This window comes from Hyaena hyaena, unplaced genomic scaffold (assembly GCF_003009895.1).
Source record: "Hyaena hyaena isolate Hyena2069 unplaced genomic scaffold, ASM300989v1 scaffold_103, whole genome shotgun sequence".
Classification (NCBI taxonomy): Eukaryota; Metazoa; Chordata; class Mammalia; order Carnivora; family Hyaenidae; genus Hyaena; species Hyaena hyaena.
This window is the reverse complement of record NW_024080735.1, coordinates 1,659,797-1,670,218: the sequence shown is the minus strand read 5'-3', so window position 1 is coordinate 1,670,218 and position 10,422 is coordinate 1,659,797. Positions and strand designations below refer to the sequence as shown.

Genomic DNA, 10,422 nt, shown 5'->3' with positions numbered 1-10,422 from the left:
TCCCTGTGCTGGTGCATCTCTAAACCAAAAGGTGTGTGTTTGCCCTTGGGGCACCTGGTCCAGGGAGGAGCCTGACTTTCCCGGGGACAGGTTTGTGGGGGACGGCGGGCCAGGGGACAGGTGCGTGGGGGACGGCGGGCCAGGGGACAGGTGCGTGGGGGACGGCGGGTCAGGTGCATGGGGGACAGCAGGCCAGGGGACAGGTGCCTGGGGGACTGCAGGCCAGGGGACAGGTGCGTGCGGGACAGCGGGCCGAGGGACAGGTGTGTGAGGGCCAGTCAGCTGAGGGCAGACACCAGCACTCAACAGGCTGGAGAGCCCGGCAGAGAAGGAGCCAAGTGCGCCAAGTTTATTGTGTGTGCAAAGCTCAGCCACAGGCCCGGGAGATGCTGGGGGCCCCTCTCGGACCACCCGTGGGGTGGATAACGAGGCTGAGTGTGGTTGGTCTTCACCCCAGCATCCACACAAGACACGTGGGCCCAGCTGCAAGACATGGGAGCCCCTGGGAGGGGACCCCGCCACACACAGGATGGCGGACCCCAAGGGAACTCAAGGGTGTGGGGCTGGGGTCCAAGCACAAAACCATGTTCACGCTCAGCTGAGTTTCACTTACATTACATCCAAGCCCGGGTCTTCATGTCGCACAGGTGTAAGTCTCCTTTCCTGTCATCTCTCGGGGACACGAAGCACATAGTGTCACTGCTGGGGAGGGTGCGGGTCCAGCCCTGAGGGCCTTGGGCACGGCGTTCTGGTGCACAGACCCCTAACGTTCCCATCAGTGTCCTGGAGCCAGACGTACCGTGTGTGGGTGAAGGTGGGCCCCTTGCTAGTAGACGTCCCACGGGGAGCATAAGAGGTGTGTGAGGCAGGGGAGGGGACAGGACCCACAGCTTTGCCAACACCTGTGGTGCAAACGCTCCTGCCAGGGCCATTGCATGGCACCCGTGGCACCGAATAGGCTGCCTGGAGGCATAGGAGCAGAGGCATCCTGTCCCTGCCATGAGGTGCTTCCACCGTGGGGAGCACAGGCAGTAGGAAAACGTGGTGAAATAATTAGGAGGTGGTGAGTTGTGACTACACATTACCTTTGCGTTGAATATAATTTATTTAATTGTAAGCTTACATAAGCACTCTAGTAAGAGCTATGCTCGGAGGCAGATTAGCAAAACCCCTACAAGATGTAGGACCAGCTCCCACGAGCCTAGGCTCGGCTAGGCGGGAAGGAGGACCGTGCAGGCGTCTCGTGGATTCCGAGGGGTCAAGTGCAGACAGGAAGACACTCCTGGGCGCGCAGGAGCTTCCCGGGGGCAGAAATGGCTGTGGCTGTGTGGGGGGAGGCCTGGGAGGCCCTGCGTCGTGGCCTGTCACCCCGCAGGGCTCCTGGGCCCCAGTGGCGGCGGGAACGCAATCCAGGGCACGCCGCGGGGGTTACCCAGGATGTCTGGGGCCCTCCGCCCAAGCCTCTGAGCAGAGGCGGCCCCGGCATGTCACGCTTGCACAGCCCACCCTGACATTGGACCGCTCTGCCCTGCGCCCAGTTTGGAAAGGAGCAAGCCCATGTCCAGGGACAGGAAAGGTGGGGACGTGGGTCTGTGCAGGGACACGGCTTGAGCGCGAGTGACCGTCGTCGAAGCATCTGCTGGCTGTCCTTGGATCTTACGTGGGAGAACAAAAGTGTCTTAAGAGCGACAACTTTATTGCAGCTACCACACCTGAAGACAGGAAGCAGGGGCAGACCTTGTTGAGGGCCCAGTGTCACCAGGTCACGTGCCTGGGACAGCCGGCCCCAGGACGGGCTGGAGGAGCACAGCCAAGGTTCACCAGACATGGCTGTGTCCCACCAGGGGAAGCGCTCTGTTGTCCTAGCAAAGACTCCTTTCAAGTCTGCTCGGGCACAGAGGGGCACCGAGGGAGGGGTGCCAAGAATGGAGGAGGGCAGGGCGCAGAGGAGGGTGGCGGGAGGGGCGCAGAAGGGCGACAAGGGAGGGGCACGGAGAGGGGAGGGCAGCGAGGGGAGGGGCGCTGGCACAGAGGACCATGGTTGTTGAGTGCCCGTTACAAGAAAGGCCCTCTGGTCATCGTAAGCACACCAGCCAGTGGGCTCTTGTTGCCCCACTTTACAGGTGGGAAGGCTGAGCCTCAGGAAGGCAGGGAAGCCTGCCCAAGACCCATCATGAAGTCATTCACTCTGGGCAAACCAGAGGTGCACTCCTGGGACAGCCTCTCTGGTTCTCCCTCCTCCATTCCCTTCCAGTATGGTCTGCAAAATGCTCAGGGCCTTGGGGGACACAGACGTGAGGTGGCGGGGCATGCTCCACGCCCCACTGGTAACCAGCGTTGTGTAACCTCCAGGAGTGTCAGTATTTGTTCTGTGAGCTGGGCACAATATTGCCGTGGGGGTCAAGTGAGGGCGTGCGTGTCGCCTGCACTCGGCCAGTGTCGGAGGCCAGGCTGGAGAGCAGGCGTTAGAAACGGGGGCGGGGATACTGTCACGGGGAGGCACGTGGAGGAGGGCTGGTGGGGGTGACCTCCCTCCAGTGGGGGCACTGCCGTTGCCCAGGCACAGCGGGGACACCGCCTCCTGCAGAGTGGCCTCATGGGAACTTATAGCAGCAGGACACGCCCACATCCGATCTGTGTAACAAGTGGGTGCAGTGGGTGCTTTAGAACTTCACTCAGCACTGGGAGAAGGAGCTGAAGTGACGCCCCCTCGCTGTTCTCCCCCCGCCCCCAGGAATCAGGTCACAACAGCACCTTCCCATGTCTGTGTCCCCGAGAGGCTCTCTCCTGGGTGCCCAGGCCCATGCCAGGGAGGGACAGCTGCCCACCATCCGCTTTGGGATTTATCCAGAGCGCTGCCCTGCCCCACTCTCCTCCCTTCTAGGGTCACTTCTGGGAGACAGTGAGGGTGCAGGTACCCTCACTGCTTACTAGCGTGGTTCCTAGCCGGCCACCAGGGGCAGTACTGAGCCCTCTCTGGCTCCTTCACTTCCTAGTCTGTACCGGGGTCGCTATCGGGGTCACCGTGTGGGAGGGGGTCATGGCCCAGAGCCTGGCACCCAGCACGGCACCAACAGTGTGCCCATCGCTCTCAGCCCTGCGGTCACTGTCGGCTTCTCCCTGGAACTAAAAATTGGCTCAAGCTGCAGACAGACTGCTGGACTTGGTTCCCGGCCACAGCCCTCAGGAGGGAAGTACTCAGATGTCCCTTTCAGAAGGGTAAAACCTCCCAGGACATGCTGGCAGCTCTGAAAGCTTTCAGGGGACCCCCCGTGGGAAGAATGTGACACAGTAAAGCAGGTCTGAGGCTGGGGCACTTCTCTGACTCTGTCTTTAAATCTCCTTTTCTCAGAGAGTTTATGCTAATGGAACGTTAACGGGAGCCCAACTACTTTGCTGGCTTTGGGTGATGGAAAGGACATGGGGATCTGAAGTCAGACAACCTGGGTTTAAAAACAGGTCTGTGGCTGCTGTGTGACTACAGGTAAGTCCCTTACCCTCTCTGAGCCTCCCCTTCCTCACTTAGAAAATGGGAAGGATAGAGGAGCGCCTGGGTGGCTCAGTTGGTTGAGCGTGTGACTTCGGCTCAGGTCATGATCTCACATTTTGTGGGTTCAAGCCCTGCGTTGGGCTGAGAGCTCAGAGCCTGGAGCCTGCTTCTGATTCTGTGTCTCCCTCTCTGCCTCTTCTCTGCTTGCACTCTGTCTCTGTCTCTCGGAAAATAAGAACATTTTAAAAATTTTTAAAAATTTAAAAAAGAAAGAAAATGGGGAAAAGAATAGTATCAACCTCATAGGATGGTAAGGAGATCAAAGGAGTGAAATCAATCTGCGGATGATAGAGCCCTAGGCAAATGTGAGCTGTGACAATTTATATCGCAGGAAACAGAACCTCGGGAAGGTGGGGTGTCTGAACCCCCTCTCGTCTTTCTAGAGGTCTCTGTGCCCCTGTGTCTGCTATTACAAGCCACTTTGCATCTTCTGGGAAGGAGGCAGAGTACACAAATGAAAGAGACAGCTCCAGGGAGAGACTGTGGAGGTGAAGGTCAGGTGTAGGTGGCCTTCTCAGGGATGGGCTTGGAGGTGAGGCCGAGCAGCCCCGAAGGTCGCTCTCCCCCGACCTCAGTCATGTAGCCAGGATGGTGTGCACTGGACAAAGGGGTGTCTGCTCCCCAGAATGCCACCTGGAATCCTCCGGTTTCATACCTACGGCCTCAGAGTGGAAGTCTGAGTTTTGCTCTCTACAGAATTTTTAGAAACAGAACAGCTTCTTGAAACTTTTCTTTTCCTACCTACCGGTTTACCACCAGTACAGAGAGGCATCCACCCGGTGATGGGTTTGAACGAGGCGGCTGGGTAGGTGCGGAGCGCAAGCTGTCACTGTGTTTTAAACATAGCTCACGACGCACTGCACAGACACCATTCATAAACCTGAGTCACCATTTCAACAGGAGCCGCGTCCGTGTATAAATAGCCTTGTGTGTCACACAGAAGAAAAGAAGGGAAGTGTGGGGAATAAGGTAGAAATCATCGTGCCCAATTTAAACATAAAAACCTCAGCCTTGTCATTATTTACAACCCCGAGAACAACTCCTACCCAAACAGGAGAGGACATCAAGCGGAAAATTCTAAATAAGCCAAAGTCGTCGCGTTGCGCTAACAGAAGGAATGACGTGGCATCGTAAAAGGCGGCTGCAATTATGCATCTCGCCTCCTGGCTGCTGGACAGCACAGAGCAGGTGCGGGGCGTTTCCCAGGCGCCACTGTTCGGGGTCCTCAGGAGAAGGCAGCTCTGACACTGTCGACCAGTAGATTGGCATTCGCTGATTCTGCGACGGTTTTGGATCGGCCGCAGAAGAATACAGTTTGTGGTGGCAAAGAACTAACGCTCTGAATGTGAAAATGTTTTAAAAACTCATTTTTCCCTCCGATTCCCACCTCCCCTGTGACTTTGGACATAACTCATGACCAGCAGCCTGAGCCCCAGCTCCCACCGACAGCCCGCAGGCTCAGGGCTGGTGGGAGTCGAAGGCAAATCCATGCCCCCTGAAGACCCTCCCGTGGGAGCGCAGGGCAAGGCTCCGAGGCAACGCAGGACACTCAGGTAGTCTGTGACAGCCTGGAGGCCTCGGCGGGCCCCGGGTCACTCGGTTCCTGGGCCTGCCGGCCGCACCCTCCTGCGGTCCCGGGCTCAGCTTGGACTGCATGGGACAGTCAGTAGGGGGTCAGGAAGCAGCAGTCCTACTCAGGAGAGGTCCCACAGCCTAGACGGGATCGCAACCCGAGTGCGGGCCGGGCAGCGACCCCCACGCTCTGTGACCTCGGTCCCCGCTGCTGCAGGAATCCGCTGTCCACAGGTGTCTCTCACGCATGCGGTCCGGGCCCTTCTCCAGCCACCAGCCAGCACGTGTGAACTCCTCTTGGGCCTCTCCCGTCCCGTCTCTGGTGACTTGCGCCGTCCGGGTTAAGAGCTCACTAGCGTGTAGATCATGCTGAATGCAGAAAGAGGAGGAAGAGAAGAAGTGAGGGCTTCCTGGGAGCCCAGGAAGGACTCGGACCCTCACCACAGGGTCCTTCCCAAAACCAGACCCATGGGCTTCCTCCCCGTCCTGGCACTGGGCATCTACTCCCCCCACGTTACCCACCACGTTGGACTGAACATCTGCTGTTGAGCGTGTAGTGGGTCCCCTGGGTGAGAGACGGATTGCTGTGCATGCCTGTTACGCTCCTCATCCGCACAGCCCTTTCCTGTGACTGAGGGGCGGTCCCTGGGGAGGGTGCAGTGGACTTTCTCACCAGCATCTCGTGCTCACATGATGGCTGCGTCCTGGGCTCCCAGATGATGCCACATCACATGTCACCGCCGGGAAAATGCCCATCGTCACTCTCCCAAGGACTGAGGGGCACACGAGCTATGTGAACTCTTCATGGGGTAACTCCCTGGCTCTCCCGTTTTTAACAGAATCCAGGCACGAAGCGCGTCCCAGCCCCGCCAGCGAGGGGCGCGCATCCCTGTGCCGCAGGCTAATTCTGCAAGACTGAGGAGCGTCCCGCGCCAAAATACACCACACACGTGTATCTACGCATATTCCAAAGCGTGCCAAAATATTTGGCACGAAGAAAAGCGACCATTTTTTCACATTATGGAGAGACAAATGGATAATATAAGGAAGAAAACCAAATGAAAGAAACTGAAGTGTTATACTTCGAGCCCCGCCCAGTCCTGTCCTGTCCTCCCAGCGGCTGGTAACCTCGTAGGCACAGGGCGTCGCGGGCCGGGCCCCAAGCCGTGGCGCCCCCGGCTCCTGCCTGTTGGACGATGTTGCAGACATTCCGTCTGTCCTTCAGTCCATCTCTGACCCTGTGTTGCATTCACTAATGACAAACTTGGAACCGCTGCTCTGCCTCGCGGGCACCCTGGGCGGCAGCCAGGGCTCCACCCTTACTGCTCTGCGGAGCCCCTCAGAGACCCCATCTCTCGGGCCCCTGAACTCCCAACCCCTCGACCCAGGCCCTGAGGGGCGTGCAGGACCATCAGCCCCGGCCGCTCTCGGGGGTAAGGGGTCCACATGTGCCAGGAGGGCTGCGTCCAAGCTGAGCAGTGACAGACTGAAGTGACAGCCGCTGGGAACCTGGTAAAGGCGGATCTGGTGCTTCAGTTCCCAAGGACCTCACAGATGTTAAGAAATGTCTCCGAGCCCCTAGCTGGCGGCCGAGTGTCTGGCCCAGAGCCTGGGATCCTCCCAGCGGTGTGTGCTGACCACCCAGTGTCCCCCTCTCTGGTGGCCTTGGGGCCAGAGACATTTGCAGGTTCCTAAGATGTGTCCTAGCTGACGCCACAGAGCCATCTTCCCAAGCCAAGGGAGCTGAGGTGGCCCTAGCCTCCTGCCCGGGGACCCTGGGTTATGCCACCTCCCTCCTGGTCACCCCTCCTCCCCCATGGCTGACCCCACGGCAGGCACCCCTCCCCCCTACGGCTGACCTGACGGCAGGCACCCTGTCTGACTGGTTCACCTGTGTATCTGCAGTGCACGCAGTAGGACTCAAGCTCCTTGCTCTGGCTGTGCGCCCCCTCAAGGCAGGCGTCAAGCTGCACACTCAGCATGGTCCCTCGGCACCGAGAAGGGTGCCCGGCATGCAGGAGGTGCTCAATAAACACTGCATGAGTGAATGAGCGAGCGTGAGCAGGGCAGGTGAAGGGCATCTGCGATGTCACTCCCTGACATAACAGAGAGGGCGTGGGCTTTGGCAGAGAGACGTGCCTCCTTGCCTTGACCTCCGTGGCTCTGGGACCCTGAGCGATCCTCTTCTCTCAGGCCCCCGAGTCTGCGGCGGGGCATCTGGAGCCCCACAGCCAGAGACTGAGCACACGCCAGAAACAGCTCCACCTCATGTTAGCCTGTCGGGCCATTAAGTCTGTGAGGTTTCCCAAGGCAGGAACCACCTGAACGAACTTCAGTTGCTAGAAAGTTCCGATTCAGAGTCAGAGACCCTGGCAAATTGGCTGGGCACCCTGGAAGTCTCCAGAAATGCTTCAGAGACCCTCAGGTTTCTTGTAATTTAAAGCAGGCAGTGACCCAGGACCCTCCCTACAGAAGGAGGGGGAAGGGGTCCCCCTGAGCCTGGACCAATCCCCCACCCCGAAAATGTGGTAGAATAACTATGAATCCCCCCAAGGCTGATTTATCCCAGAGGAAGTTATACCCCAAGGGCCTCTGGGTCTTCTGGACTCTGGGACATTCTGGGGAGACGGGCAGGTCTTACCCTGGAGGACTCCCAGCCCCCAAACCCTGAGTCAGCAGGTCCAAGCCCCGGAATCTGCATCTTTAACAAGCACACCCTCTTCACCCCGGTTGTAATGCAGAAAGAAAACACCAGACTTGGATAAGACTTTTCTGGAGATTTCCATCAGTTGTGAGCTCCGTGTTTGAGGCTGGACTTGAGATGTCCTTGCAGCTGTGACCACAGGAAAATACATGACGGCTGGGATGCGGTCTCCTCGGTGCTAACGTGGGGCCAGTGACGGCCTGCAGACTGAGCTCTACCTACCAAGCTCTTGGCTCGAAGCAGGGCTCGTGTGTCAATGTGGATAAGTGTGCGCCTGCCCCAGCCTGAGGGCCTTGCTGACAGCCCTCCCCCCTCCTTGCCCGGCTACCATCCACAGACCAGCTTGGAGGCAGCACTGGGAGGCTGGCAGGTTTCGTGGCCGCGGGTAACAACGGGGTGGCAAGGTGGCAGGTGAGCTCCCCAGAGATGAGCCCGAAGAGGAGCCAGAGGGGGACGCTTTAAGAAAAGGCACTCTGCCCCCCCCCCAATTAGGCAGCCCGTTTACAGCCATCTATTGGCTAGAACGCTCTGCCACGGGCGCTGGGGGTTGGGGGGGAGGGTGTTCGTGAACAATCGCCAAGTCAGCATGTTTTACCCAGTTAGCACGAGGTTATGGAATATCGGGAGAACCGTGAGCACACGCATGTAATGACCCAGCGTGCCCCATCGGGAAGTGTGACTGCCACTTGGGGTCTCTGTTGTGGCTCCCCAGATGCTCACACGTGGACTAGGTGCCACAAGGCTAGGTGTCCGGGGCCCACAGGAGGCCTGAGTGGCTGAGCTGTGGAGGGAGCCCTGTGGGGAAGGATTGGCGGCCACAAATCCGATCCACCTCCTGGGAGGTGTCCTGAGGTGTTGGCACCGTGTGGCCCCAGGACTCGCCCACCTCCAGGCAAGGACCCTCCTCTTCTGTGTGCAAGCCCTTGTTTCTGACCCAGAGTGAGGCGGCTGGCGTCATACCCCCCAGGCTGTGACTCCCACGCTCACTGCCCACCCCCAGCTCCCCGGAAACTGCCTCTCTCTGCTGCAGGAGAGAAGCATCGGGAGGGGCGGACACTCACCAGTAGAGGTAATAGAAGAAGGAGAGCAGGTAGAACGCCAGCTTGCACCAGGCCTCCTTCTGACAGTAACTCAGGGTGTCTGCGTTCATGACGGCGGGCGGGTCGTAGGCCAGCTCCGAGCTGTCTGCCGGACAGTGGAAGTACCTGCAGGGGGAGAGCACACCGAATCCTTGGCTCTGAGGCTGGGCGGGGACCCGGGGGTGTGCGGGGAAGCCACCGATACAGGGCTGCATCTGGGGGTCTCCGCTGAGTGCCGGTCTCTGCTGAGTGGGTGTCTGCCTTTGCTGGAGTTGCTGCCCGGCCTGTCCTGTGGCTGCCCCCTGACACTGAGTTCCCCTGGCATTACAGGGACTTCAGCCACTGACACAACAGAAGGAGGATGTGTCACCTGATGTCTGGAGGCAGCAAGATGAATCTTCCTCCAGGTGTGTGTGGGGGGTTCTGCAGGGTGCACCCCCACGGGTGTCCACACAGGTGTGTAGGGTGGGGTCTGCAGTGCACACCCCGGTGGGCATCTGCACAGGTGTGGGGGGGGTCTGCAACGTGCACCCGTGTGGGTGCCCACACAGGTGTGAGGGTGTGTGTAGCACGCACCCGCGTGGGTGTTGGCACAGGTGTGGGGGGATGGGGTCTGCAGCACGCACCCACGTAGGCATCGGCATAGGTGTAGGGTGTCCACAGAGCGCACCCGCGTGGGAGTCCACACAGGCATGGGGGCGGGTGTAGTGAGCACCTGCGTGGATTTCCACACAGGCATGGGGGTGCTACCTGCAGAGAGCTGCACGGCTTCCCACTGCGTTCACTTCACCACCACTACCACCACCAGCTCTGCTTTCCAGATGTCCTCCCCCCAGACCCTCTTTCAAAATCCTGAATTCTGGGGGTGGGGGCACCTGGGCAGCTCAGTCGATTCAGCCTTGGCTCTTGATTTCAGCTCAGGACATGATCTCATGGTTCGCGGGATCGGGCCTGGTGTTGGGTGCTGTGCTGACAGCTCAGAGCCTACCCCCACCCCTCCCCCTCTCTCTCTGTCTCTCTCAAAATAAATAAAAACTTTAAAATAACAACAAGATAAAATCCTGAATTCTACAGTGGGGGATGTCATGTCCCACTGGAATTTGAATGGTTCACATCACTTTTCTTCTTGGTAGAAGGACCCGGAACAGCCAGGGAACATTGGCTATGGTGAGGAGAGAGCAGGGAGGACCGGGAACCAAGGAAGGGAGAACACAGGGAATAGAAGGGGTGGGGGTGTGTGGTTAAAGCCAACTTTGTCTACTCAGAAACACCCGGTGGCCCAGCGCCACCGGCCTCGGCCGCATTCATGGGAGGCAGGGACTCGGGTGCAGGAGGCTGGGCAGGGGTGGGGGGTGAGGGCCACGGGGCTGACCTCTGGCCCCTCCGGGGGCTGCTGTGTGTCCAGGTGAGGGGAGGGGCTCGGAAGAGCACTTTCTCGCTAGCACCGTGGGGGCTGGGCTTCCAGCCCCTCCTCACCCGTCAGAGGACAGTGACAGCGTCAGTCACCACTTCGTGCA

General features: G+C 59.1%; 1 protein-coding gene and 1 long non-coding RNA gene across 2 annotated transcripts in view; one reads left to right on the top strand and one right to left on the bottom strand.

The window, feature by feature from the left end:
* Positions 1-4,539: 4,539 nt before the first annotated feature.
* The window catches only part of CNIH3 (cornichon family AMPA receptor auxiliary protein 3), an 88,501-nt gene continuing 82,618 nt past the window's right edge, over positions 4,540-10,422 (bottom strand). Inside the window, exons 5-6 of the mRNA XM_039235775.1 lie at positions 8,888-9,031; positions 4,540-5,491 (exon numbers count right to left, since the gene is read on the bottom strand). Coding sequence (XP_039091706.1) covers positions 5,464-5,491; positions 8,888-9,031 — 172 coding nt within the window. The 3' untranslated portion in view covers positions 4,540-5,463. The remainder of the gene's footprint in view (positions 5,492-8,887; positions 9,032-10,422) is intronic.
* LOC120234120 lies at positions 7,266-9,849 on the top strand. Its single transcript, XR_005528995.1, has 4 exons — positions 7,266-7,392; positions 7,864-8,237; positions 9,236-9,312; positions 9,822-9,849. It is a non-coding gene; the product is annotated as an uncharacterized LOC120234120 (long non-coding RNA).